A 25613-nucleotide genomic window follows, 5' to 3' on the forward strand; every position below is an offset into this window, starting at 1 on the left:
CGAGCAAAGTTCTGGTATTAATGAGGGAAAAGTGAAAAATCAGAGCATTCCGTTTACACTGATTGCTGTTTCCGCTTTAACACGATTGGACGGAGGTCGACATAATTGCGGGAATTTAACATTTAAATTTAATTGTGATTTAAAATTAGCCGCCGACTTCTAGATTGTACGTTACATCCATAATTCACGCTGTTTCTTTATTTTTTATTTTATTATTTTAGACGTAAACATGTTTTTCACCGTTTTGTAGTTCAATCGTGAGCTAAAAACTACAACTCCCATTGTTTACTCTCTCTCTCTGTCCGGTGAAGCTATTGATAGCGGCAGCATTCGCTAGCTAACTAGCTAGCTATCGTAGCCGTTCCTTAGCAACATTCTTCGGTTCTTATGAGTTTTAGAACTATATAAACTCTAAACTAATAATCTGTGAGGATTTCGATCACATTAGACGGGTCGGCGAGATGAAACTTTACGACGAAGGGAAGAAAAACAAGTAGCGAGTTAGCCACCCAGAGTACCCGGATGAGAGAGCGGCTTCTGATTCGCTCAAACGGGACATGTAGTTTTCTGAGACGGACTACAAAACTAGCAGCGAGGCTTAAATCTTCACTCATTTTTTTATTATTATTATTAAAAATCGTCAGTTTAGCTGCTTTAATGTAAAAGGCCGTACACACGGACTAATCGGGGGCCCTGACTAGAGAAAAGTGGACCGAGACCCGCTTTTAAAGACTTAGCCGTGGCGGACATATTGGACTGTGGTCAGCAGTGGCTCCGTAAACCTCAGGAGGAGCTCAAAACACAGTACTGCATATTCCTGCACGCTGTTTTTTTAATTTAGAGTGGGTTTAAACTAACTTTACTTGATGTAAAAATAATAATATTAATTTTAAAAATTATAATAATAATAAATAGAGAAATAGAGGTTATGCAGATATGGCTACTGAGGACCGGTTCAGTTCAGTTGTAACTGGACTGCTTGTGTGTTTTTCAGGTTCGTCCGGTGTGTTTCGGTGTGTTTCAGGGAGAATGCAGTCGCTGAGGTCTCTGTTCAAGCCGAAGCTGTTGACCCCTCTGTGCTTGTCCACCTATGTGTCCCGAATAAGGTCACTCCCCCCCCCCCCCCCATTTATGCACCAGAACATAAAGAGCCAGTCCATGGAAAGAGTCCACTAAATTAAAAAAAAATCAGCTAATTAATGTTTTAAGCTTGAATTGATTTAATTAAGAGTTTTTAATTAAAATAACACATTAAAAAGTGCTATTACAAGCATTTGTGCATGGCCATGTAGACAGTTGTTGAGGTTCCACCTTAAATTTTACAAAATAAAAGTTGCGTCAAGCTACAATTTTAGCCGGTTACAATTTCGCAGGTTTATTCTACAACTGTTTCCATGTTACCAGACTATATTAATAATTTAAGATGTACACGTTGATTTTAAGACAAATATAATATTTGTGTATTGAAATCTGTGGGCTTAGATTTTTTCTAGATTATTTAGCCATAAATATAACGCACAGTAAAGGACATTGTTTGTTATATGCATGACATGGCAACCAATGTCCTGTAATTTGTGTGGTGGACAATTTTCACGACTCCCCGAAATGATCCCATGGCTCATAAACGTTGGCCCTCTTAGAGAAGCTCCTCTGAGCTTGTTGCCATCATGACCCTTGAGTTATGTCATATCTGTGGCCCCTCTGTGTGCAGATATCTGATGAAGCTGAAAGAGGACGATGACGCGTGTCGGAAAGCCCTCCAAACTGGAAGCCTGCTGCTCTACCACAAGCTGGCCCCTCTGGTTCATAAGAACAAGGATGGCATCTGCCAGCCGTCGTGTCTCAAGACTTCAGGTATAAGAGGCACAATCGATCAGTGTTAAAACCATTTCTGAGGTTCTAGAGCATCACAGAACCACCGCGAGAGCCATTAGCTCTAAATGTAAACCCTTAAACCCTTCGCAGAACTTACTCAAGGACACAACGGCAAACTCCTGCATTCCTGTACTGTAGGAGCACAGTACCAGCATTTCTAACGTGGTGGCGGTAGGGCTGTGTTAGGCCTCAGGACCTATAACACCTTCGTTATTGCAACTTAGGAACATCCCCATCCAATCCAGGCACATTTTAATGGATCTGGTACTGGCTACTTTAATCCCAATCCAGCTCAGAGTCCTTGTTTTAACCACGGTGTTCACGGAGCGCCATCTGGTGTCCTCAGGGTGCCATTACAGCCCCTGCGGACGTTCTCAGAAGGCAAATAAAGGAGTTGAGGTTCTGCAGTGTGGAGCTATTTTACAGTGGAACCTGAAAACAGACCATAATATCTGACCCTTTATAAAACTCTCACTGAAACGCTCTGTTTTACCAGCGGGAGAACCGCAGAACCGGAGCTCGCCTTTCTCAGTTTATTCACCCACTATAAACCAGTTATTACACACCAGTAGACCAACAACCCCAGATACCAGTCCAGAGTGTGTACCACTACACACACATAGGAGGTGATCGGACTGCAGTGTTGTAAAGGAGCTGGGAGCTAGCTGATTGGTCAGACTGGATTATCAGATATTAAACACTATAAATCAGTCATTTTAAAAAGGTCCCGACTAAATGAAATCAGTCAGTCCAGAAAGTCTGATTACAGAAACTGTATAGATTACTGAACCCATTAGTCAGCAGCTTGTCTGATCCACCAGGATCAGATCAGAATCGTCTGATACTCGGCATTAAGAGACTCAGGCCAAAATACCCTGATCGGGACATAATTGTAAGTCTGCCGTAATTGTAAGTCTGCGCCTGTCTTGCCTCTCAGCCGTTGAACACATTCTGGAGAAGCTCGGACGAGACAAGCGGCTGGTCAGCGAGGCCGTCCTCATGGGCTGCGGCGAGGCGAACGAGCCCTGCTTCTGCCTGGACGTGGGTGGGTGAGCTCGGAGCATGCACACGAGCCCGTTATTTCAGGAGGACTGTCTTGGGTGTCGTGATGACTGTTCGGATTTGGGTCGCAGGTGATCTGCAGCAGAACGGTGTGGAGAACCTCTGTGGCGGCAGTTTCATGGACCTCCAGAAAGCCTTCTTAATGCTGAGGGGGTCGGACGCCTCGTGGGTGGCTAAGGTGCGTATTGCCCGTAAGGGTTATCAGTGAGATCACCTCGCCTGTCCAGAACGCAGGTGTGAGACTCTGCCGTCCTTCTCTGTGTCGCAGGGTCAGGCCCTGTTGCGGTGGCATCAGACGCATGGCTTCTGCAGCGCGACCGGACAGCCCACGGTCCGGAACCAGTCTGGCAGCCAACGAGTGTGTCCCGGCAGCGGCATCACCTACTACCCCCAAGTGAGTGGTGGCAGCGGTAGAGTCCAACCTGTCTGATCGGATTGGTTGGCAACATTAATTTAATCTAATTTAACCGAATTAGTTTGATGGGTTTCTAACCTGTACTGCTGGCCTGCAGATGGCGCCGGTAGTGATCGTTCTGGTGTCCGACGGGAGCAGGTGTCTGCTGGCCCGACAGAGCTCCTTTCCGCCGGGCATGTACAGCGCGCTGGCAGGCTTCTGCGACCTGGGTGAGTCACTGATGGCAGCACTTCAGCAGGAGGCGCTGTAGCGCCGAGCAGTGATGTTACAGGCCTAAAGGGATGCGTTACCCTCAAACTGCTGCACGGCTAATAATGCGTACAAGATGTTAACTGCTATTAAACAGCTATTGCTGCAATATTACAGAGGCCTACAAAAATATAGATGGTTATACAGAATTTAAAAATGTATATTTGGAAACTAGTAAATATAGAAACTAGATACAAGTTCATATATGTTTTTTAGGTCCGCAAAAAATATATAGAGAGAATATAAAATATAATTATATTAACCCCCCCCACCATTCTCTATTTGGGTCTACCAAAATATATATATATATATATATATATATATATATATATATATATATATATATATTAGAGCTGAAAATTATTTAACAAATATTTAATATATAATATTTTTAAATGACATAATATATAATTATTTTTATTTGGTTCACAAATACCTACAAAAAAGGAATAAAAATATAAACATAAATATATTATTCTAATATTTTTGTAACATAACTATTTTTGTACTTAAGACAAATTGTGTGTGTGTACATATATATATATATATATATATATATATTTACCATTTAAAATAATCATATAAAATAAATAAAGAAATTATATATATATATATTTATTTATTTGTTAAAAAATATTATTTATTTTTTTTATATATATATTTATAACAAATTCATTCTATATAATATTTTTTTTAAATAGAACATAGAATAAATGTTATTTGGGTATATAGATTGTTTTTCTATGAAAATAAGCTTCAGTAGTTAAAATAGTCTGTAGTTAAGAAACCAAAGCTAAATGAAAGTGGTGTGGCCAAGCAGTTCCTATAGTATTCTATGGGGTTGCTATGGTAGCCCAGGCTGTTGCTCAGGTGCACTGTAATCGGCTCTGTTGTGGAGTAAAATCATGTGAATCTTGTAGCAGGCCCAAGTACAGACCGCTGCGGTGCTTGTGTTTTCAGGGGAAACACTGGAGGAGGCTCTCCGGCGGGAGCTGGCTGAGGAGGTGGGGCTGGAGGTGGAGACGCTGCAGTACTCCGCCTCGCAGCACTGGCCTTTCCCACAGAGCTCCTTCATGGTGGCCTGCCATGCCACAGTTACCCCAGACAAAACACAGGTGAGGCATTTCCCACTTTTTTCTTTCTTTCCTTTTTAGGAGCAGAACTTTATTCACTTCTTTCCATTCGCAGTTGAGTCTGGACAAGGCGGAGCTGGAGGACGCTCGCTGGTGTAGCCTGGAGGAGATCCTGGCCGCCCTGCAGATGAAGAGACCCCCCCGAAACTTCAGAGCCCAGCCTCCAGGCTTCTGGGTGCCACCTGCTGTCGCCATCGCCAACCGGCTCATCCAGGAGTGGGCTGACCAGCAACAGCTTCAGAGGAAGCTCCACGGCTCTCGACATGGGACGCAGGTGGAGCAGTAGACCCTTTGCACAACTGCTGCATCTCCTCCAGCCTCACACGGTGCTCAATAAGCTAGTAAGGCAAGAAAGTGCCTGGGATGCTCCTTGCAGGTTGGCTAATGCTGTGGTTTTTAAAAAGTGGGGTCCAGGGACCTACAGGGGTCCATGATGTATGATCAGGGGGTCAGTATAAAGCTAAAAGAGACCAGTAATGATTCCACGCCCCCCGTCCCCGTCCTGATGCTGTTTTACCTCTTGATGCCTTTTAACCTCTTATTTAAAACGTTTGGTTTCTGTAATCTATATTGTTTCTGAACCTCTGAACCTTCTAACAGTCCCTTTTATCGTTCTAAGGATACCTAAGGACGTAGGACAATAGCCTTATAGCCCTGTCTCATGTAGCTACGCTAACGCTACTTGTAAAGTTGGACAAGAACAGTGAGTCTTCGCCACAGTTGTTCGAGTGGCCATCTATTTTCCCTAGTGCCTGGTCCAGGGCTGCTCAATCCTGGTCCTGGAGATCCACCACCCTGAAGAGTACAGATCCAACACAGTTGACTCTGATGTGCAGCTACTCCTAAAGGCCTTAATTACCTGGATCAGGTGTGATCGGGGGTGTTAGATTGGGGGTGGCTCTCTAGGACCAGGATTGAACCCCACACTACAGACAACTGGGCCCAGTTTGCTCTTCCCGACTATCCTGGATCACCTACCGACTTCAGGGTGACCGTAAACAATGGTCTTCCCAGCTTATCTTCCTGTAGCGTGGGGCGTCTACAATCCTATCTTTAGTCCTCCCATAGCGGTCGGGGCCACCCCGATCATACGTCGCGCCCCCTTTGGGAAACCGTGGTCATGGACTTTGACCTCATGACTTTAAGACTGTCAACCAACGAGAGCAGAGCTGAACGGGACTCGTCGGAAGTTAGGAGTTCGCCCATAGCTGTGGGTCTTCACCTTTTCTGTGCAACGGAATTAGCTGGGGATGTATGGATGTATGTATTTAGGGTGTGTCTGGGGGTATTGACCTCAGTACATGTAAGCCCTGGTGGCTCCTTCTGTTCTGCCATGCTTTCAGATTCATAAAGTTCTCATCCTAAAATCTTAAAAGTAAAATCTAACGCTGCGTCCAGTGTGGCATTTCTTCTGGACTAGGACCAGGACCGGGTACTCCTGCTGTAGGCTACAGAGATCTGAATTCTGTCCCCGTAGAGATGCCCACCACTTGACTGGACATGAAGTTTTTAACATGCAGCTGTAACTTGGAAAGATCTCCTGACTAACCCAGAATGGCTTTAGGTGCGAGGCTGTACATCTACCTCTAGAATGGGCGTCTACGTAGAACCAATATTTGCACGACTGTACTGTAAATGAATAATCCACGATTAATAAATCTCAGTTCGAGAAGCCAAACTTGTTGACATGTGTTTACTCTAGGATTAGCTTGGAGATCGGCGAGTGTTGGAGAAGGTAAGTGGACACCATGAGCTAGTTTATAACGAAAAACATATTTTAATAATCACGTGGGGTCCAGAACAGTGGGGGGGAAAAAAGTGCCACGGTCAACAACCCATTACAAACTGCTCATACATGACGAACCAAGCATGAGAGCAGGGAAAGAGGTCACCCTCGGTTAAGCAAACCCCAGTCCTACAGCTGGAGATGGTGGTCAGCGGGGCCTCACGTGTAAACCTAAAGCTTGATAACACCTTATGAACACTCTAAAGTGCACATGGGCCGTATAAGAACTCCTCTGGAGGAATTGGGGGGCAGTCAGCTCAGTCAGCCAGTACTTTGAGATTCAGCAGACATCTCTCCAGTTCAGGTATGAAGAACAACGAGCCTTCACTTTTTGGCCCCCTTCTTCCCCGCTGAGGGCTTCTTGCAGTACTTGGCCTCCAGGTCCGCGATGAGAGAGTTGAATCCTTTCTCTTTGGACTTCTGTCTTTGCTGCAGGGGGGAGAGGAAAATGACCAGCGTGTGAGTAAATGACCATTGAAGAGAAGTGTAGTCCACTCAGTGATTCTAGCATGACGTTGACGCTCCCTTAGGTCACTGCTGTGGCGTATGAAGCTAAAAAGCCTCAGATAGCTCTCAGGGTGGATGATCCCAGAGGCGGGGCTTAGTGACAAATGGGAATCAGCATCAGGAGCCAATTAGAGGCTTTCGTGCAGCGACCAAAGTGGGCTACACAACTACGTCATATAGGGAAATTCCTGGTGATTTCGTCATCAATGGAGGCACCTACACTAGACGGACGAATATTTGCGGACACTCCTTTTAACGAATGCATTCGGCTACTTCACGGTGCATTCTTAAACATTTGCCCATCCCTCCATAATGGAGCTTAGTGCTTGGACTTCGACGGCAAGCTCTCAAAAGCTTTACGTAATTCCATAGAATTCAGCTCGGTCATCAATTTTAAGACAAAACCTAAACTGCAAGCTCAGCATCTTGGTTTCTAACTATGCCAGATTAGATATACTGGTACTGATCTGGTACTCATTTGGATCCATCACCTAGTCAGCTCCTCCCAGTGTATTAGCTGAGGCTACGGTACACAGATCAGTGCGGAGACTCCTTATTAATGCCCTTAAAGAAGGCAGGTGTGTGCAAACCTGGATCATGGCCACGAGACTGTCCTCAGCGTCCAGTCCCATCTCTTTCCGCATCTCCTCCGCCTCCTGCTGCTCCTTTTTCGCCTGGACGCCACAGAGCAACAACGTAAAAAACACCGCCCAAGCCAATACTACTACTACTACAACTACTGGCCTGCATGACCACTGACCTTCCTCTTGCGGTTGGCCTTCTTCTTGACGTTCTCGTGGGTGAAAGCTTTGAAGGCAGGTACGTCTTCGGCCTCGACGGCGCGCTGCAGGATCTCCCGGACGCGAGGCTCGTCGTCGTGCTCGCAGCACAGCGCCGAATCCATGATGCGGTCCATGTCCCCTTCGTGAAGCAGGTAGAGCCTCTTCAGGTCCTGCAGCTCCTCGTCAGAGTCCTTGTACTGCTTCTCAAAGTCCATGATGTCCTGCAGCGTGATCTGACACAACACAGTTCCCGAGATCAGAATCTGAGCATATTCGAGATCCTCAGATGCTCAGGAGTACATGCAGAGGACTGACCTTAGGAAACAGCCTCCTCCAGTGCTCTTCCCAGTCGCGGTCTGGATCCACGGAGTCCGACTCTTCGTCCACGATGCCCTGCTCGTCATACACGGCCCTTTGCTCCTTGTCGCTCAACACGGCGTAGACCTTTCCGAGGACCTGTCAGACATGGTCAATGCAGAAACTCACCCTTATGTAGCATTTGGTCAATTTACCGTAAGCTTGTCTAACCTAGCGACGGTTGCTGTGGGCGGAGCTGGGCCGGTCAAGCGCTACAACCTCAACCTCCTCTAGTGCTGGAGTGAGCTGCCTTTACCTGGAACTTGGTGGTGGCCTGCTGGTCTCCGGGGGCTCGGTCAGGGTGCACCTGCAGGGAGAGCTTGTAGTAGCCGCGCCGCACCTCGGCGTCTGACGCCCCCTTCTCGACCCCCAGCACCTCATACAGGCTGGAGGTGCTGAACAGCTGCTCGCACTGCTCCAGCAAACCCATGACTGCTGCAAGGAAGAGCGAGATAAACACATGAAGCAGCCGCCATCATCATCATCATCATCATCATCCTCCTCCTCCTCAAACTCTCAGTTCCACCTTAAACAGAGCAGCGATTCCTCTGGATTTAAGGTGGAACTGACAGTTCGGATAAGGAGCGAATTTCAGCTTCGTCTTCGGAGGGCTGAACTCAAACACACACTGACCCGCTGATCACTGAGAGTGGGACTAAAGCCTCGGTCTGTGTTTCGGTCTGTGTTTCGGTCTGTGTTCCTGTCTGTGTCTCTCCGTCTCTCCGTCTCCGCACTTTGCCGCCTTCTGCTCTTCTTCTCCCGGCCAGGCTGAGGTACGGGGGCGGTTTGGGCGCAGCAGCGCTCCCCGCAGGCGGACGTTGTTTATTTCGTTGGGGTTTAATAATAATACTTATTATTATTATTATTATTATTACTAAACTAATCTTGTGATCTTTCAATATCTGCGAACACTTTATTTATTTCTTTTTATTATTTTATTATTATTTCAGTAATAATATTTTTATTATTTTATTATTATATAGTAATAATACTTACTATTATTATTACTAAACTAATCTTGTGATCTTTCAATATCTATGAACACTTTATTTATTTTTATTATTTTATTATTAATATATTTGTATTATTTTATTATTATTTCAGTAATAATATTTTTATTTTATTATTTTAGTAATAATACTTACTATTATTATTATTATTATTACTAAACTTAACTTGTGATCTTTCAATATCTGCGAATATTTTATTTATTTATATTATTTTATTAATAATAATATTTTTATTATTTTATTGTTATTTTAGTAGCAATACTTACTATTATTATTATTATTACTAAACACATCTTGTGATCTTTCAATATCTGCGAACACTTTATTTATTTATTAGTATTATTTTGTTAATAATATATTTGTATTATTTGATTATTATTTTAGTAATAATATTTTTATTTTATTAATAATACATTTTATTTTATTATTATTTTAGTAATAATATTTTTATTATTTTAGTAATAATACATTTTATTTTATTATTATTTTAGTAATAATACTATTATTATTACTAAACTTGTCTTGTGATCTGCGAACACATTTATTTTTAAATTTCTAAAAATAATTGTTCTGTTTATGCATGTTGATGTCCAAATAAAAAATTATCAAGTAAAATATACTTTAAAAAATACAAATATTTTTAAACTTATGTATTTATTTATTTACTTATTTGAGCCCTTTTTTAGAGACTCTTATAACGGTTTAACAGAGCTTTTATTTTGACATCGTGACCCGGATGCGACTCGACTTCTCGCGCTGCTGTTAGCAGTGTTAGCTAGCAAGCTAGCACTGGCTAGCTTTGGTGTGTTGTCGGCTCGCTATGCTGCTGTTCGTGGCAGATCTGTGTGATCGATCGGAATAGCCTATCAGTCGATCAGCTTTTTAATCGATTAGCTGACTGATAGCGGTAGCGCCGATGCCTGTGCTGGCGCTGCACGCGCACCTGGCGGCGGTGCTGGAGGCGCTGATCCGCGCGGCGGTGGCGGAGATGAGCGCGCTGGTGCTGCTGCGGGACGAGAGCGAGAGCACGAGCACGAGCACCACCACAACAACAACAACAACAACAAACATGCAAACAACAACAACACCTCTGTTCCTGCACGCGGAGAATGAGGACAGGGTGGTATGTGATTATTCGGCGCGCGGCTAGCGAATATTATATGTACATATTAATTATGCAAAATTGCAGTGACTAATGCATAAATTATTATATGCATAATTAAGTAAACATGTAAACAGTCATCCAGAATCGTCCGCGGTGATGGTGCATGGGAAGTGATGGAAGCAGAGGAGTGTGATGCCTCTCTAAAAGCTCCCTCATACAAAGTTGTTTACCCCAAAAGATTAGGAACATGCTGGCCGATGCCCGAGACACAGTTTTACCGTGGATTTGAGAAGATTTTGGGTCTAAAACATGTTAAAATCCACTCACGGTGGAGGGATACACGAAGGACGTTGTTCAAGAAAATAGTCCCTCCAAAAACGTGTAGCCGGCTGGAACTGATTTGCCTGTGTTATCAGTAGTGAATGAGTTAATGCCTATATCTGAGTCGTGGTCTCTACAGAGAACCACCCCACCACCAAACCCTGACACCTGGTTGACTGTTTACATCTCAGCCCCCCAATGATGTGGTCTTGGAAAATCGGTGGACTTCCCCTTTAAGCGAGCCTCGATCAGTAGAGCGCTCTCCACGGCTGGGATTTGCTCATGGAGACTTTTTCCTTCTTGCAGAAGAAGTTTGCGTCAGTCATGGAGGTCCTGGGCAACGAGGCTCTGGGGAAGATCATCAAGCTTGTGGACGAGACCAAGTTTCTGCTGGACCTGGAGTGCAAGACGTTTTCAGGGAAGAGATCACAGCATCCGGGGAGCATCCTGAACATCCTCTCGGTCGGAGAGCTGGGTGAGGGCTCGCTGCAGGGGTTCCTGAGGGTGTGCTGAGCAGCGTTCACAAGCTACCATCACAAGTTCACACTGTATTCAGCCAACCAGACAATGTGTCTAAAGGAGTCATTAAAGGGGCAGTCTGCAGTCTGGCTAAAACATGGCTAAGCTTTTAAAGGAGAAGTTTGGAGAAGATTCTGAGTAACATGATCGATTGCTGACTCCGGATGCAGTCGATCGGCCAGGACAGGTTTGGTATCTGATGTGGTGTTCTTTAATTTACAGCAAAAGAAGATTGGAAGATGCTAGGCTAATGTTGCTAACAATTGCTGGGCTTGGACTGTCACCAGTTTCGTCTGTGCATCTGTATCATTTCGCTAAGTTCTACACGGCCTTTCTATGGATTTTTGAAGAAAATACGTTTTTTTGCCGTGTATTTACAAAGAGGATATTTGTGACAGTCCGAGTCCAGGGCTTGTTAGCGATGTTAGCCTAGCATCTCCTGTTGTTAGCTAAAGAAGCACACATCAAATACCAAACAGTTCTTGGCTGATCCACTGAATCTGGGCTCAGTGATCAGTCATGTTCCTTAAATTTTCTGTCGTATTTGGTAGCAGTACTGCATCAAGTGTTCAAGAATATCACTTTCATCTCACCGTGCTCTCACTACAATACCCAGCATGCATTTCACATGCATCCACATACACAACCACCACATCCTGGCTGCTGGTTTAGCCACCCAGCTGTAGGCTAACAAATGGAGCCAAGCTAGCGTAAGTTAGTGTAGGGCCGGTTTCCCACACGGTTAATTTGTCAGCCCTCAATTCCCCGCCCCTGATTTAAAGAAGGCCTGGGAATTGCTTTGGCAGTGTTCCAAAGGTACCTCCCACCTTCACGTTACATCATCAGGAGGGGGTTCCCTAGTCTTTAAACGGGAAAATCTCGCTCCAGAGATTCTTCAGCTTCGTCGAAAGAGGAGAACAGGCGTGTTTACTGATGCTATACCAGTGGCTTAGTTAGTCGTTATGGCCGGAACGCCCCCTTTAAGAGCCACGCCCCCTGAGAAGTGTTCTCAGTACTTAACACTTTCTTACTTTTGACTCCTAGAGGAGGAACATTCGTATGACGGCTGTGGAAGGAGCTCGGAGGCGAGGACACAGAGCGAGGTGAGGTTCAACAAAACACCCAGCTGTATTTTGGGGTGCTATGGGGTGCTTGGGGTGAAACTAGGGTTCTCCAGTGAAGCTGTTGAGCTCCGCCTGCAAGAGGGGCCAATTTGGTGGAGGTGGGAAGGTTGTTGTGTCCTCTGTCTCCTCGGTTGTTGCACAGTGAGACTCCAGGAGCAGGATTAAGGACCTGAATAGTAAATGTGTTGTTCTCTCAGGCTGCAGACACGGAGGAACCTCAGCGACCCGAGTCGCCGCTAACCCTGGCTGTGACCATCAAAGACGAACTTGGGAACATTGACCTGAAGTCCATTGTTGCAGGTAAATTTAGGTTTGGGGGCGGGGTTCAGATGGAGTATTTACCTAGGAGTTGGCCTTATCCACACGTTAAGCACATCTGGCCAATGATGTTCTTTTATTGTGTCCAAAAATTTGTATTAAAGGAGAAGTTTGGGTGGGAAAAAATAGAAGGACCGTGATGGATCCCTGAGCCCAGATTCGGTCAATCGGCCCGGACATGTTTGGTATTTGATATGCGTTTCTTTCGTTTAGCTTGGAAGATGCTAGGCTAACGATGCTAACAAACGCTGGGCTTTTGCGGTCACCAATCTCTTCTAAACCACACCCATTCACCAAATGAATGATTGGTGACGTCCTTTGTTTGTTAGCATTGTTAACCTAGCATCTCTGATGCTAAACTAAATAAAGCTCCCGTCAGATACCAGACTTGTCTTAGGTGATTGACTGAACCTGGGATCAGTGATCTAATTACTTAGACTTTTGGCCAAACATGTTCTTTAATAGGAACCTAGGAGGTGTCTACCAACCTGGTTTCATGTCCCTTTGACCGTTATTGACCATATCCACTAGCCACGCTAAACACGACTACCTGAGCTGACGGGACCTGGAGTGCATCACACAGTGCTTCATTCCTCACTACTGTATTTGTCCTGTGTTTGCATTCTGCAGGTCACTTGGAGCTGACCTCAGGAGAAGGGCGACCGCAGGAAGAGAGCAACGAGGGCAGTCAGGACATCGTGAGCTTCGGAGGACGGCGAGCTTTCATCTGCACAGAGTGCGGACGAAGTTTCTCCACCCTAAGCAACTTGAAGTCCCACCACCGCATCCACACGGGCGAGAAGCCCTTCGGCTGCGTGCTCTGCGGCAAGGCCTTCGCCCACAAGCAGAGCCTGGTGGACCACCACCGCGTGCACACGGGCGAGAAGCCCTTCGTCTGCAAAGTGTGCGGCAAGTGCTTCGGCAAGGCGGCGCACCTGAAGACGCACGAGATCATCCACACGGGCGAGAAGCCGTTCGGCTGTGAGGCCTGCGGCAAGAAGTTCAACATCGCCCAGAACCTGGCGCGCCACCAGCAGACGCACACGGGCCAGAAGAGCTTCGTCTGCTCTGTGTGCGGGAAGAGCTTCACGCGGGCCAAGACGCTCCTCACCCACCAGCTGATCCACACGGGACAGAAGCCCCACTCCTGCATGGAGTGCGGCAAGGCCTTCCGGCACGCCGTCAACCTGCGAAACCACGAGCGCATCCACACGGACGCGCGGCCGTACGCCTGCGACCTGTGCGGGAAGACCTTCCGGCAGGCGGTCAACCTCAAGATCCACAAGCGCATTCACACCGGCGAGAAGCCGTTCACCTGCAAGGAGTGCGGCAAGAGCTTCAGCCAGCAGAGCAGCCTCATCTCGCACGGCCGCACGCACTCGGACCTCAAGCCGTTCGGCTGCGGCTACTGCGACAAGTGGTTCAACAACGCCAACAGTCTCAAGCTCCACGAGAGGATCCACACTGGCGAGAAGCCGTACAGCTGCGAGTACTGTGGCAAATGCTTCAGCCAGGGGAGCCACCTGCGCACGCACAAGCGCCACGTCCACGGAGGTGGCAAGCAGTACATATGTGACAAGTGCGGGAAGCGCTATGCCGACCCGCGCAACCTGAAGCTACACAAGTGCGTGTACGCTTGACTCGAGGCTCAGTCTTTAGGGGAAGGGGAAAACCACCGTCTTCTCAAAATTGCTGCAGAATTCAGTGGTTGAGAAATGAAATTTGGCTTGAAATGGTTCTAGTGGAGAAACCTGACACTTAATTTACTGTCCGATCGCTCCAGTGAACCTACCAGTGTCTTCTGAATTCTGAGAGTATATGGAATGGGCATGATGGACGACAGCTACGTTTTCTTTGGGGTCTATTTTGCCTCACGTCGCCCTACGTGTATCCCTCCACCACGAATGTATTAAAACATAGCTTCTCCATCAGCTTTAACCTGAACAACTCAGACTCTTAAGTTTCGGAAACTCACTCGGAACGACTTTCCGTGCCTCTTAACCACTGAATTTTGACAAAACAAGGTGCCACAAAAGGTTCTCGAAGCGATGCCATAGAAGAACCATTTTTGGTTCCTTAAAGAACCATGTTCATGTGAACTATGGGACGCCTTTTAACCTCTTAAACCTTTAAGTTAATGATTCCTCTGTTAACCGTGAAGCTAAAGCTATTGCATAGACGTTTCGTTTGCGAGGTGTTTGTGGCGTGCCTCAGGGTTCTATTTTAGGGCCTATGGAAGTGTTACGTTTATAATAGTATGGAAGTGTGGGCTTACGTACAGGGTTTAGCGGGTTGAAGGTTTCAAGAACCCTCATGTGATGATAATAAACAAGGCACAATTTACATATTTCAGTATTAAAGACGCAGTGACTTAATCTGCCTGTTTAATTATATGGGATAAAAGAGAGGATGGAAATTGGTAGTGTAGAACTGAATTATTAACTTTAAGGTTCATAAACACCAAACTGTAGTCCTATTGGCACTCAAACCTGAGTTCTCAAGGGTTCTAGACATAGTGCAGGGGTTCTTTAATTCCTAAAGTTCACATGTACACCTGATTCTCTAAGGAACTGTCCATGGGAAGGTTTTTTAGGTCACCTGAAGTGGTTCGTTTTCTATGAGAGCGTTGCTGCCTCGGACTGAAATTGGCCATGGTGGTGATCATGGCCTAGCGTTCTGCACTAGTGCTGTTAGTCTCCAATACAGAGAAGAAAAGAAGGTGTTTCTGACCGATGTTAATAAAACAATATTTTTGAAGAACTTCCTGATTTCATGTTTTTGGCAGATTCACCCAAAGAACTATATATATATATATTTTTGCTGTAATTACAAGGAAGGTGGAAGATGAACACACTACCTTTGACGAACCTCCCCACGCCAGGCCCGAAGCAGCATAATAGACTCGCGACCTGCTGCGGTGGCGGCTTTTGAGGCCAAAGCAAAGCTTTTGTAATGAGTACAAAGCTCTTGCGCTCTGCTCATGTGTTCTGTCTCCAGTATAACTCTGTAAAGGGTTGGGGGACGCCTCCCTCCTCAGGCTGATTCTAGCTCACACTGTGTGAAGTTCACACTGGCCGTGCTTCACAACGGCGTCTTCTGTTTCTTGATTTTGAATAAAAATGATCTGCTGACTGGTTTGGTTCTTTCGTTCTTAACGAGGAGGAGAACACTGGAGGTCAGTCATTGGGAAGGTGTGAGGAATGGGGGTGGGCTGGGCATGTTTATGGATGTGTAGGTACGGGAATAAGGATGAGGAGTAGGGGTGGGTATGGTTTGGTGGATGTCGGAGTGAGTGTCAAGTGAGGATTGGTGTAAATGGGTAGGTATGGCTCGGGATGACGGCGTTGGGACGGATGTGGATTGGTGTGGGTGAACGGGTACTACGACGGGAATGGATGGGAAGGCATCAGAATGGGTAAGGGTAGATATGGGTGATGTTGGGATGGAAATGAATGGGTAGGTATGGATATAGATGGGTGATTGGATGAGTGGGTAGGGATGGGTGTTAGGTATCAGAGAGGGTCTGGATGGGTGATGGCACAGGGATGGCTGTGGTGTGAAGTATAGGAATGAATAGGTGTGGGTGATTGGGATGACTGGGTAGGTATGGATATGGATGGGTGGCTGTGATGAGCGGGTATGGGGAAGGAAGGGTAGGTAGTGCGATGAGCGTAAGTGGATGGGAAGGTATAGAGGTGGATAGGTGTAGGAATGGGTAGGTATGGATATAGGTGGGTATGAGGGTGAATGGGTACTGGATGGGAGTGGATGGGTAGGTAGTGCGATGAGCGTAAGTAGATGGGAAGATAGAGGTGGATAAGTGTGGGAATGGGTAGATATGGATGTAAGGTGGGTATGAGGGTGAATGGGTACTGGGATGGGAGTGGATGGGTAGGTATAGAGGTGGATAGGTGTGGGAATGGGTAGATATGGGTGTAGGGTGGGTATGAGGATGGATGGGTGTGAATCGATACTGGGATGGGAGTGGATGGGTAGGTATTGCAATGACTGTAAGTTGATGGGAAGGTATGGGGTGGATATGGGTAGGTATGGATATAGATGGGTGATAGGATGAGTGGGTATGGGAATGGATGGGTGGGTAGGTTTTTGGATGGGCGTAAGTTGATGGAAAGGTGTAGGTATGGGAGATGGGATGGGAATGTATGGGTGTGGCTCTTATGCTGACCAATTCTCCTTTCTGTTTCTTTAAACCGCATTAATTAGGCCTACATATTGGTATTTTTATGCAAACTGACCATTTTAATTGATATTCATCTTTTTTCCTGAACTCCTGCCTCATGACCTCATCTACAATGCTCTTCTAGCCAGTGGGTCTGTATACAAGAAGGGTTGTGGTAATGTGTGCTCACTGTTATCTGATTTATGGGCTGATATTTCAGAGCTGCCAGTAAATGGGCTTTTATATATTTAAGAATGTCAGGAAGGGGCGTTGTTGTGTGTTGTACCTTACTGCTGCCGTTAGGGGGCGCACAGTGCTTGGGTTGTATTTGAGGGTGGGCGCTAGGGGGCGCTGCTGTGTGTTGTATTTGAGGGTGGGCGCTAGGGGGCGCTGCTGTGTGTTGTATTTGAGGGTGGGCGCTAGGGGGCGCTGCTGTGTGTTGTATTTGAGGGTGGGCGCTAGGGGGCGCTGCTGTGTGCTGTATTTGAGGGTGGGCGCTAGGGGGCGCTGCTGTGTGCTGTATTTGAGGGTGGGCGCTAGGGGGCGCTGCTGTGTGTTGTATTTGAGGGTGGGCGCTAGGGGGCGCTGCTGTGTGTTGTATTTGAGGGTGGGCGCTAGGGGGCGCTGCTGTGTGTTGTATTTGAGGGTGGGCGCTAGGGGGCGCTGCTGTGTGTTGTATTTGAGGGTGGGCGCTAGGGGGCGCTGCTGTGTGCTGTATTTGAGGGTGGGCGCTAGGGGGCGCTGCTGTGTGCTGTATTTGAGGGTGGGCGCTAGGGGGCGCTGCTGTGTGTTGTATTTGAGGGTGGGCGCTAGGGGGCGCTGCTGTGTGTTGTATTTGAGGGTGGGCGCTAGGGGGCGCTGCTGTGTGTTGTATTTGAGGGTGGGCGCTAGGGGGCGCTGCTGTGTGTTGTATTTGAGGGTGGGCGCTAGGGGGCGCTGCTGTGTGCTGTATTTGAGGGTGGGCGCTAGGGGGCGCTGCTGTGTGCTGTATTTGAGGGTGGGCGCTAGGGGGCGCTGCTGTGTGTTGTGTATTCTCGGTATCAGCTGTGATTGGGTTTCAGCAGCAGCTGCGGTTTCGGGCTTCGATAACAGCGCTGTTTATTGATTAATATTGGTAAATATCGTCGAGCTTTAAGTGATTAGCTCGGATTTAACGCGTCCTTCGCGGCTTGGTGTGAATACCCGACGTTTTTAACCGGAGAGGACCGCGGTGGGAGCGGTGGACTCGCCGGTAGCGGAGGTCTGGTGAGAGCGCAGCCGGGTTCGGCCTCGCTGTCGGCGCCGCGAGGGAGAGCCTGCGCCCGGTCGCCTGTTAGCTCCGGAGCTAAAGCGGGTTAGCCGCGTCGCCGTCCTCCCCTGCAGATCCGCCGGCCCGCGAGGTCTGCCGTTCCTGCGGCTCACGCTCATTATTCCTGGCGTGTCACCCGGTGATCCGGCTCGGAGACTGGTCGCCTGATCTGCTTCCCAGGACTGGTCGGGTCAGCGTCGCTGCGGTGGCTCCGAGCGGGTCGTTTGATGGATTGATTTAGGGTAAGTGGCCGGGCTGGAGCAGTAGGTCCTCGGTTAGTGGTGGTCCACTGCTCGGTGCCTGGAGAAGGGCTCAGTCGGTGGGTAAAGGTGGTCTGTGGGGGTCTGTGGGGGTCCGTGGTGGAGATGCACGACGTTCAGTTTGTCAATATTTTATTTCAGGATCTTAAACTGATGATCTGACTCTAATATCTGTATAAAAATAAACTGCTGACTCAATATGAGAATGAGATTAATATCATTAAGATTAATGTCATTAATATGGGAGCTGGAAATGTACATCTGAGATACTGTTTAAAGATGGTGATATTATTGATTATTCCAGTACACAGATCATTCATATTGATTTCATATACTACATTTTCTAATAATTCATCATTTCAAGATAAGTCATCACTTAAAAATTATATGGTTTATCTTGAAATTCTAAATTATTTCTATATAATTTTAACTCTTTATATATATTTTGTCCTGTATCTAATCCATAGATTACAATAAAAGTATGACTTATCTTGAAATTGTATGGAAATAATAAAGAAAATCAAGAAAAGTCATAATTTTAAGAAAATCTATGGTTTAGATATAGTAAGCCATAATCTTGAGAACATAGTTTATGATTTTGAGATACCAGTTAAAATTGCAATTAATAATTTTTAAGATAATTCATCATTTAAAAAAAATGGTTTATCTGGAAATTATAAATTATTTTATCACAGATTTAAAAATACCCCAAATGATGACTTGTCTTGAAATTGTATAGAAATAATAAAAAATGTAATGAAAAGTCGTAATTGTAAGAAAATCTATGGTTTAGCCATTATCTTGAGAAAATAGTTTATAATTTTGAGATACTAGTTAAAATTGCATAAAAAATCTATCTTTTTATTTTAAAATATTATAAGTTTTAATTTTACTATAAGTTAAAAGTAAATGCATGTGTAAGTAACGTTGTGTAAATTTTGAGATTCTGCATGACATTCTGATAAAATATCAGTTTTCTAAAATACTAAACGGTTAATCTGTTACACTAGTTTACATTTGGAAAAGTTTATCTTTTGAGGTGTTTTGTTAATATTTTCCAAACATTTTAGTTATTAATTAGTTATTATTTCTAGAACAATCAAAGTAAGTCTCGTAAGTAAATTTTAGCTCATTGCTGCCATGGTGGGAGTGGGCTTTCACGGTATTGGTGGATAGTTGTCAAAAAACAAATAAGTGATGTTTTAGTTTAAATTGGTAATAATATTGGTGATAATTCAGAGCTGGTTAATAACCGTGTACTGAACTCCAGAAGAGCAGAGGTGTGTTTGGGTGACACTGGACTGTATATGCATTTTATTAATTGTATTTTATTTTATTATGTTTTCAACCCCTACTAATAAATGCAGTATTTCTCTGTAATGCTGCTGGGTTTGGTCTAGAGCTGGGCAATATGACAATTCTATTGTATCGTGACACAAAATGCTTTCATGGGTGTATTGTGGATATCGTCAAGGCTTAAAGAGCACTGATTATCTGCATGTTTAATTACAAAAAGTGTAATCAGTCTTATTTAATTCAGTGGAGTGAAGCATATTTTGAGTAAAAATCACAGTACTCAGTATGTGAGAGTATTTGGATAGCAATTTCTAACATGCTTATGTTGTTGGTGCCTTTTTGCCTACATGACAGAATGTCTTTAAATATCGTGATATAAAAGATTTCCCAGCTCTAGTTTGGTCCCAATTTCTACATTTTAAAAAAACGTTAAGGTGTCACCATCCACCGATATGCCCTTGAAAAACATCAGCTATCAGCTCAGAGATCCCGTAACGGCGCATCCTCGTCTTGTCTACCTGAATGAGTCGCAGTCATGGATTAAGCAGCTCATTCTGAGACACCACAGCCCGAGCTTAGTCATGAGCTCCAGAGCTCCCTACAGAAGAAGTGATGAATCCTCGTGGTGAAGCTTCCTCTTCTGTGTTCTTTATCCGCCAGCATGATTTTTACGGTGTTTTTGTTACGGCACCTATTTTGGGGGGGGGGGGGGGGGGAAGGGGGGTTATGGGGGTCAGTGTGGTGCTGTGAAGGTCAGAACCGCTGTGAGGGGGCAGGCATTATGTGTCTAACCCTGTGTAGATCCGGTATGGTCTGTCGAATCCTGTTCACCTCTGAGCCCGGCTGTCTCCGAGGCCTGTCTCATCCCGGCAGTGGTGTGATCCGGCGTGTCCATAATGGGCAGCTGATCCCTGTGCTCCTTCTCCGGTGTGCCTTTAACAGCACTGACGGGATTAAAGCACTTTCCCCATGCCTGCTAACAAGATTAGTGTGCAGCTACTTACACTGTCAGGAAGGAGACTTTGGCCAGCCACGCATTTCCTTCACATATACTCGTATCGCTTTACAGAGGCATCGAGGCGCTGTGTTACTGTTATTGCGATGTCATTTATCACAGTTGTGGTAATACGTCGTCTGATGGCTTCTCGATTGGTGGAGACCTATTGGAGAGAGCATGTAAACAACAGTAATGACCTTATAGTAACTGCATAATAACAAGTAGCTGGTTGATATGGTATTATTAGGGGTCCAAGCACCATAGGAACAAGTTTGGAGGGTAAGTGAATTAAAGTCACCCCAGTTGTCTTAATGGAGGTCCATGTTTCCTAAACCATGAGACATACAATAATAAACTAAAATAATAATATTAAGATTTAGATCTTTTTTTTTTGGTTTAAAGCAACACTATGTATTAATTTTACCTTAAAATAGCAGCTTTGGAATCACACTGATGGTACCCTGGCTGTACTATGGAGAATGGCGTCTCGGTCATTTCCACTCCAGACTGGTAAGCTGCTATAGCTCCACCAACAGGGGGAAGTGGAAAACACCAAAGTTCCATAGAGATGTATGAGAGCGCTCTCCAGACATGACCCCCTGGAAATGTTAAAGGGCCACGCTAATGACAAACTAATGTTCAGTAGCTTTAATAAGAGTTAGAAGTTAGAAATGACATGTAAACACTGATGATTATAAACCAGACCTTTAACTTCCCCTGTTTATGCAGTTCAAATATGGAAACTGGACTGTAAACACAGGCTTGGTGCGTTTACATGAACTAATAATCTGATTTCTGCAGTCATCTGATTATTCAAGTTGTCACATTAAAAACAGCAAGGTCTAGAAATCCGATATTAGGATCTTAAACTGATGACCTGACATTAATATCTGTAGAAAAAAACTTTTGACTTGATGGATAATGACCTTAAATTAAAAAATCTGTTAAAGAGAGCTGGCTTTTAGCCCTGTGATCAGATTTTGCAGTGTATGTACACGCTAAACTGGAGTATTCTCGGATTTCTCGTTCTGCACATATGGGAAAACAGGCCGTGGGCAGGGCAGGAGTGAACCCTGTGCCTGTGCACAACTCTGTGATTGGTTGGTTTGGATGCCTTTGGTTTGTATTGTGTTCATACTCCAAACAAACTGCACCAGAAGTCTGTTTATGAAACCGACTGAGACCCGCCTGCTTGATTGGTGCGTGCCAGAGCCTGAAAGGCATTCACATATACTCTAACTAACCGCACTCACAGAGCAGTCGCACCAGGGCTGAGAAGTGTAAACACACACCTGTATCATGATGTAGATGATATTTCTGCTGTATCATGCACCTTTTATCTGCGCTGGGCAAAGCTGTATATAGTAGAACCTGCTGCTAAGTACAGCCTGATTTCACTGTCTTTCTATTTGTTCTGCTCCGGCCTCCTCTCTGTACCTTCTGTGACTTTCGGTGGTGTCTCATGTCCATAGATAATTCATGTTCTGGGTTCTCTGGGCGTGGTGAGTGGTAAGGGTGTGTAAGAGTGTGTGTGTGTGTGTGTGTGTGTGTGTGTGTGTGTGTGTGTGTGTGTGTTGCAGCCTGGGCAAGTTGAGGTTAGTCTGATCCTGATGAAAAGTCGCTGCCAAGCAGCCAGCTGTACTGCTGCTGCTGCTGGGTCATGCAGAAGCAAAAGGCCTTTATTGAACCCAGGTTGAGGAAAATGGTCTCGGTTCCTGTTTTGGACAGAGGTGGGATATCCTACCGTAGATCTGGGGGGCGACATGTGAGCTGTATGATGATGCCTGCATGACTGTCAACATGGAGGTGCTTGGCTCAGTACAGGGCAAAGTCTGGCTGAGCTGCACACGTTCTGCCCGTGTTCGAGCGATAAGAGGGGAATGCCCACTCAGGGCTCACGTTCTTGTCAGGGCAGAGATCAGACCTGCGTCGGTTTCTGGCATCTGAAAAGGGTTTTTTTCCTCCTCCTCCTCCTAGATGTTCACGTTGTGTATTGTCTCTACTGTGGGACAGCTGAGCTGAATTGAGCCGGGTTTTCTTCTTGAGGTGATTTGTTTAGGCAGTGAGGTCGACCAGCCTGAGTGCTGCTGCTCTGCAGACAGGCAGTTTGTGGCGTCTGAACAGACTGGGTGCTGCTCCGCCTCTGGGGCACTAAACGGTGGAATGAAGGGTGTGGCCCCGATGCAGAATGAGCCTCAGCCTGTTGCTTAGCCGTGTCACGCACTGGTGCTGGGAGATGAGTGTTAGAGAAGGGGGGTGGTTGTGGCTGGGAATAGGTATAAATGGGCATAGATAGAGTGGGGATTGATGGGGTGGTATAGGTATGAGTGTAGGTATAGGAGGGTATGGGTGGATACAGACGGTGTGGCTGGGGATGTGTATGGAAGGGCATGGTATTAGTGGGTATGTATGGTATAAGGTATAGGTGGTCATGGATAGGTGTGGCAATGGAGGCATATAGTTATTAATGGTTAGAAATGTTATGTGTGAGAATAGATGGGGATGGGAATACTGTGGTATGGATAGGAAAAGGTGGATGTATATGGAAATGAGTGTGGGTGGGTATGGATGGGGAAGGGAATAGGTGGAGGTGGATGGGGATGAATATGGGTGGGTATAGATGACAGAGAATAGGTGGAGATAGATGGGATGAGTGGGTGGATATGGATGGGGAAGGAAATGGGTAGAGATACATAGGGATGAGTGTAGGTGGGGATGAGTGGATGGATATAGATGGGGAAGGAAATAGGTGGAGATGGATGGGGATGAGTGTGGGTGAGCATAGATGGGGAAGGAATTAGGTAGATATGGAAGGGGGATGAGTGGGTGAATATAGATGGGGAAGGAATTAGGTGGACATAGGTGGGGATGAGTGGGTGGGTATAGATTGGGAAGTAAATAGGTGGAGAAGGATGGGGATGAATATGGGTGGATATAGACGGGGAGATGGAATAGGTAGAGATAGATGGGGATGAGTGGATGGATATAGATGGGGAAGGAAATAGGTGGAGATGGATGGGGATGAGTGTGGGTGAGCATAGATGGGGAAGGAATTAGGTGGATATGGAAGGGGGTGAGTGGGTGAATATAGATGGGGAAGGGAGTAGGTGGTGATGGATGGGGATGAGTGGGAGGTTCTAGATGGGGATAAGGATGAGTATAGGTGAGCATAGATGGGGAAGGAAATCGGTGGAGATGGATGTGGATGAGTGTGGGTGAGCATAGATGGGGATGAGTGGGTGGATTTAGATAGGGACTGGAATAGGTGGAGATGGATGGGTGGAGTAAATGGGAATTAGGAGGAGTAGGGGATGTGAGAATATATTTTTTGATCTGTGGAAATTGTTTCACCTATATTATGATTGTTTGTGTGTATGTGTGTGTGTATAAATATATATTTATGATTTCCCTGAAATATTTGAAGCACACATTGCAGTTAAGTGTTTGTCGTCAGTCAAAACCACTGAAACTGAACACCGGTCGTGTGATTTGTGTACATGGTGTATCGCCTGCCTCTAACGTGCACCTGATCCCCTGCGGGTTGTATACATGAGCGCTGTTGGTGGTGGCCCCTCTGAGCTGCACGTGTGACCGAGCCGGAGGCAGGAGCGTGGTGGTCCTGTGATAAGAATGAAGCTCTTTGTGTGTGTGCAGTGAGGGGAAAGCGGAGGACCGACACTCAGCTCCTGTACAACGACCACATTGTGCTTTACCGAGACTGCAGCGGTGCTGCTGAGGGAGACGGCCACTCGGGAACCGTAATCGGGCTGGCCCATTTTCTGGCCCAGTTTGACAGGGAGGAGAGGGGGCTTTTGGGCTCGGGGATGTCCTCTTGAGCGTCCTACTTCGTCGGAGACATGAGCATGTGAACGTGTGCTAGCAGTGTACTAGTTCCATGACAAATGTGGAGCCATGCAATCACAAAAAATATGACCTAAACAGTGACATAAACCACAAAATCAAGTTTTAATTGCAGCTAAATGTTGACCAGGGCTAATAAGAGTACAGGGGAGCTGTTTATGCTAGCGTTAGCTAGCGCCGGAGAACAGGGTGGACTCGCTCCTTCTGTCACTCCAACACCAGTCACTCGACGCCACTCACTCAGTTTATACACAAAGCTTGTGTTAGTCAAGCACCAGTGTGACAGAACGCTAGCTTTGAACTAATACCTAAGCATTTAACAGCACTTTCTTACTCAACTTCACAGTTCCACCTTAAATGAGATGCCATGTTAAAGTGCAGGCGAGCTGACACAGAAATGTGACCGCTGGATGATTTAAGGTGGAGCTGAGAGTTCAAATAATGAACAGTAGGAACTGGATGAAGCTGTTGGCTGTTAGAAACTAGTGCTACTTGAGCATAAAGCTAAAATTTGTTTCTAACTTGAACTCGCCATTCCACCTTAAATGAGATGACGCATTAAGGTGCAGGTGAGCTAGCACAGAAATGTGACTGCTGCGTTATTTATGGTGGAGCTGAAGGTTCGAATAACAAGTCAACGTCAGCCTTGTTACTTGAACGGTAGATCTAGCTTAGGATGCTAACAGTTCGCACCATATTTGAGAGCGTTTTGGCTAAATGTGGAATAAAAATTTGACATTGCAGGTTAAAATCATCTTCTTTGGCTATCTATCCTTCAACTGAATATCTATTATCGCTCTTATTGTAGAATTGTATTTATACATATTCAGATGAACATTAGTTAAGTGTCAGCTACCATCTAGGAGGCATCTACACTAGACCATCCAAATGAAGTGCTACCAGATTAGCTAGTTAGTTACACACGTGGACAAAATTGTTGGTACCCCTCGGTAAATGAAAGAAAAACCCACAATGGTCACAGAAATAAATCTGAATCTGACAAAGTAATTACAAATTAAAATGCTATGAATTGTTACATTTTATATTAACCAATGAAAGTCAGACATTGCTTTTCAACCATGCTTCAACAGAATTATTAAAAAAATATACTCATGAAACGGGCCTGGACAGAAATGATGGTACCCTTAACATAATATTTTGTTGCACA

The 25613-nt window shown here is 45.6% G+C and overlaps 4 protein-coding genes across 8 annotated transcripts in view; 3 read left to right on the forward strand and 1 right to left on the reverse strand.

Moving 5' to 3' along the window:
* The first annotated feature begins 310 nt into the window (after positions 1-310).
* nudt13 (nudix (nucleoside diphosphate linked moiety X)-type motif 13) lies at positions 311-6376 on the forward strand. 3 transcript variants are annotated; one of them, XM_072667286.1, is made up of 9 exons: positions 311-842; positions 995-1106; positions 1712-1854; positions 2813-2920; positions 3009-3115; positions 3206-3331; positions 3450-3561; positions 4562-4716; positions 4790-6376. In XM_072667286.1, exons 2-9 carry the CDS (start codon positions 1030-1032, stop codon positions 5018-5020), a joined length of 1059 nt encoding a protein of 352 aa, XP_072523387.1. In that variant the 5' UTR covers positions 311-842; positions 995-1029; the 3' UTR covers positions 5021-6376. The 3 variants fall into 3 exon arrangements, with proteins under 3 accessions (XP_072523387.1, XP_072523388.1, XP_072523386.1); XM_072667287.1 differs by having other exon boundaries at positions 311-804; XM_072667285.1 differs by lacking the exon at positions 311-842 and having other exon boundaries at positions 856-1106.
* A 112-nt stretch (positions 6377-6488) lies between these two features.
* Positions 6489-9024, reverse strand: dnajc9 (DnaJ (Hsp40) homolog, subfamily C, member 9). Of its 2 annotated transcripts, none has more exons than XM_072667458.1 (6): positions 8800-9024; positions 8423-8598; positions 8125-8265; positions 7788-8042; positions 7618-7701; positions 6489-6949 (listed from the first exon to the last, which is right to left on the reverse strand). In XM_072667458.1, the coding sequence occupies exons 2-6, from the start codon at positions 8594-8596 to the stop codon at positions 6845-6847; spliced, it is 759 nt and encodes a 252-aa protein (XP_072523559.1). In that variant the 5' UTR covers positions 8597-8598; positions 8800-9024; the 3' UTR covers positions 6489-6844. The 2 variants fall into 2 exon arrangements, with proteins under 2 accessions (XP_072523559.1, XP_072523558.1); XM_072667457.1 differs by having other exon boundaries at positions 8423-8601; positions 8800-9023.
* Positions 9025-9924: 900 nt separating this feature from the next.
* On the forward strand, positions 9925-15694 carry LOC140543893 (uncharacterized). Its single transcript, XM_072667195.1, has 5 exons — positions 9925-10299; positions 10909-11077; positions 12166-12224; positions 12443-12545; positions 13194-15694. Exons 1-5 carry the CDS (start codon positions 10093-10095, stop codon positions 14201-14203), a joined length of 1548 nt encoding a protein of 515 aa, XP_072523296.1. The 5' UTR covers positions 9925-10092; the 3' UTR covers positions 14204-15694.
* A 2088-nt stretch (positions 15695-17782) lies between these two features.
* Positions 17783-25613, forward strand: part of ccser2b (coiled-coil serine-rich protein 2b) — a 75737-nt gene continuing 67906 nt past the window's right edge. For both annotated transcript variants that reach the window (XM_072666635.1, XM_072666636.1), the window contains exon 1: positions 17783-18273. The gene's annotated coding sequence lies outside the window, so the exon portion shown is untranslated. The remainder of the gene's footprint in view (positions 18274-25613) is intronic.

This window comes from Salminus brasiliensis, chromosome 22, assembly GCF_030463535.1.
Source record: "Salminus brasiliensis chromosome 22, fSalBra1.hap2, whole genome shotgun sequence".
In the NCBI taxonomy this organism is placed as follows: Eukaryota; Metazoa; Chordata; class Actinopteri; order Characiformes; family Bryconidae; genus Salminus; species Salminus brasiliensis.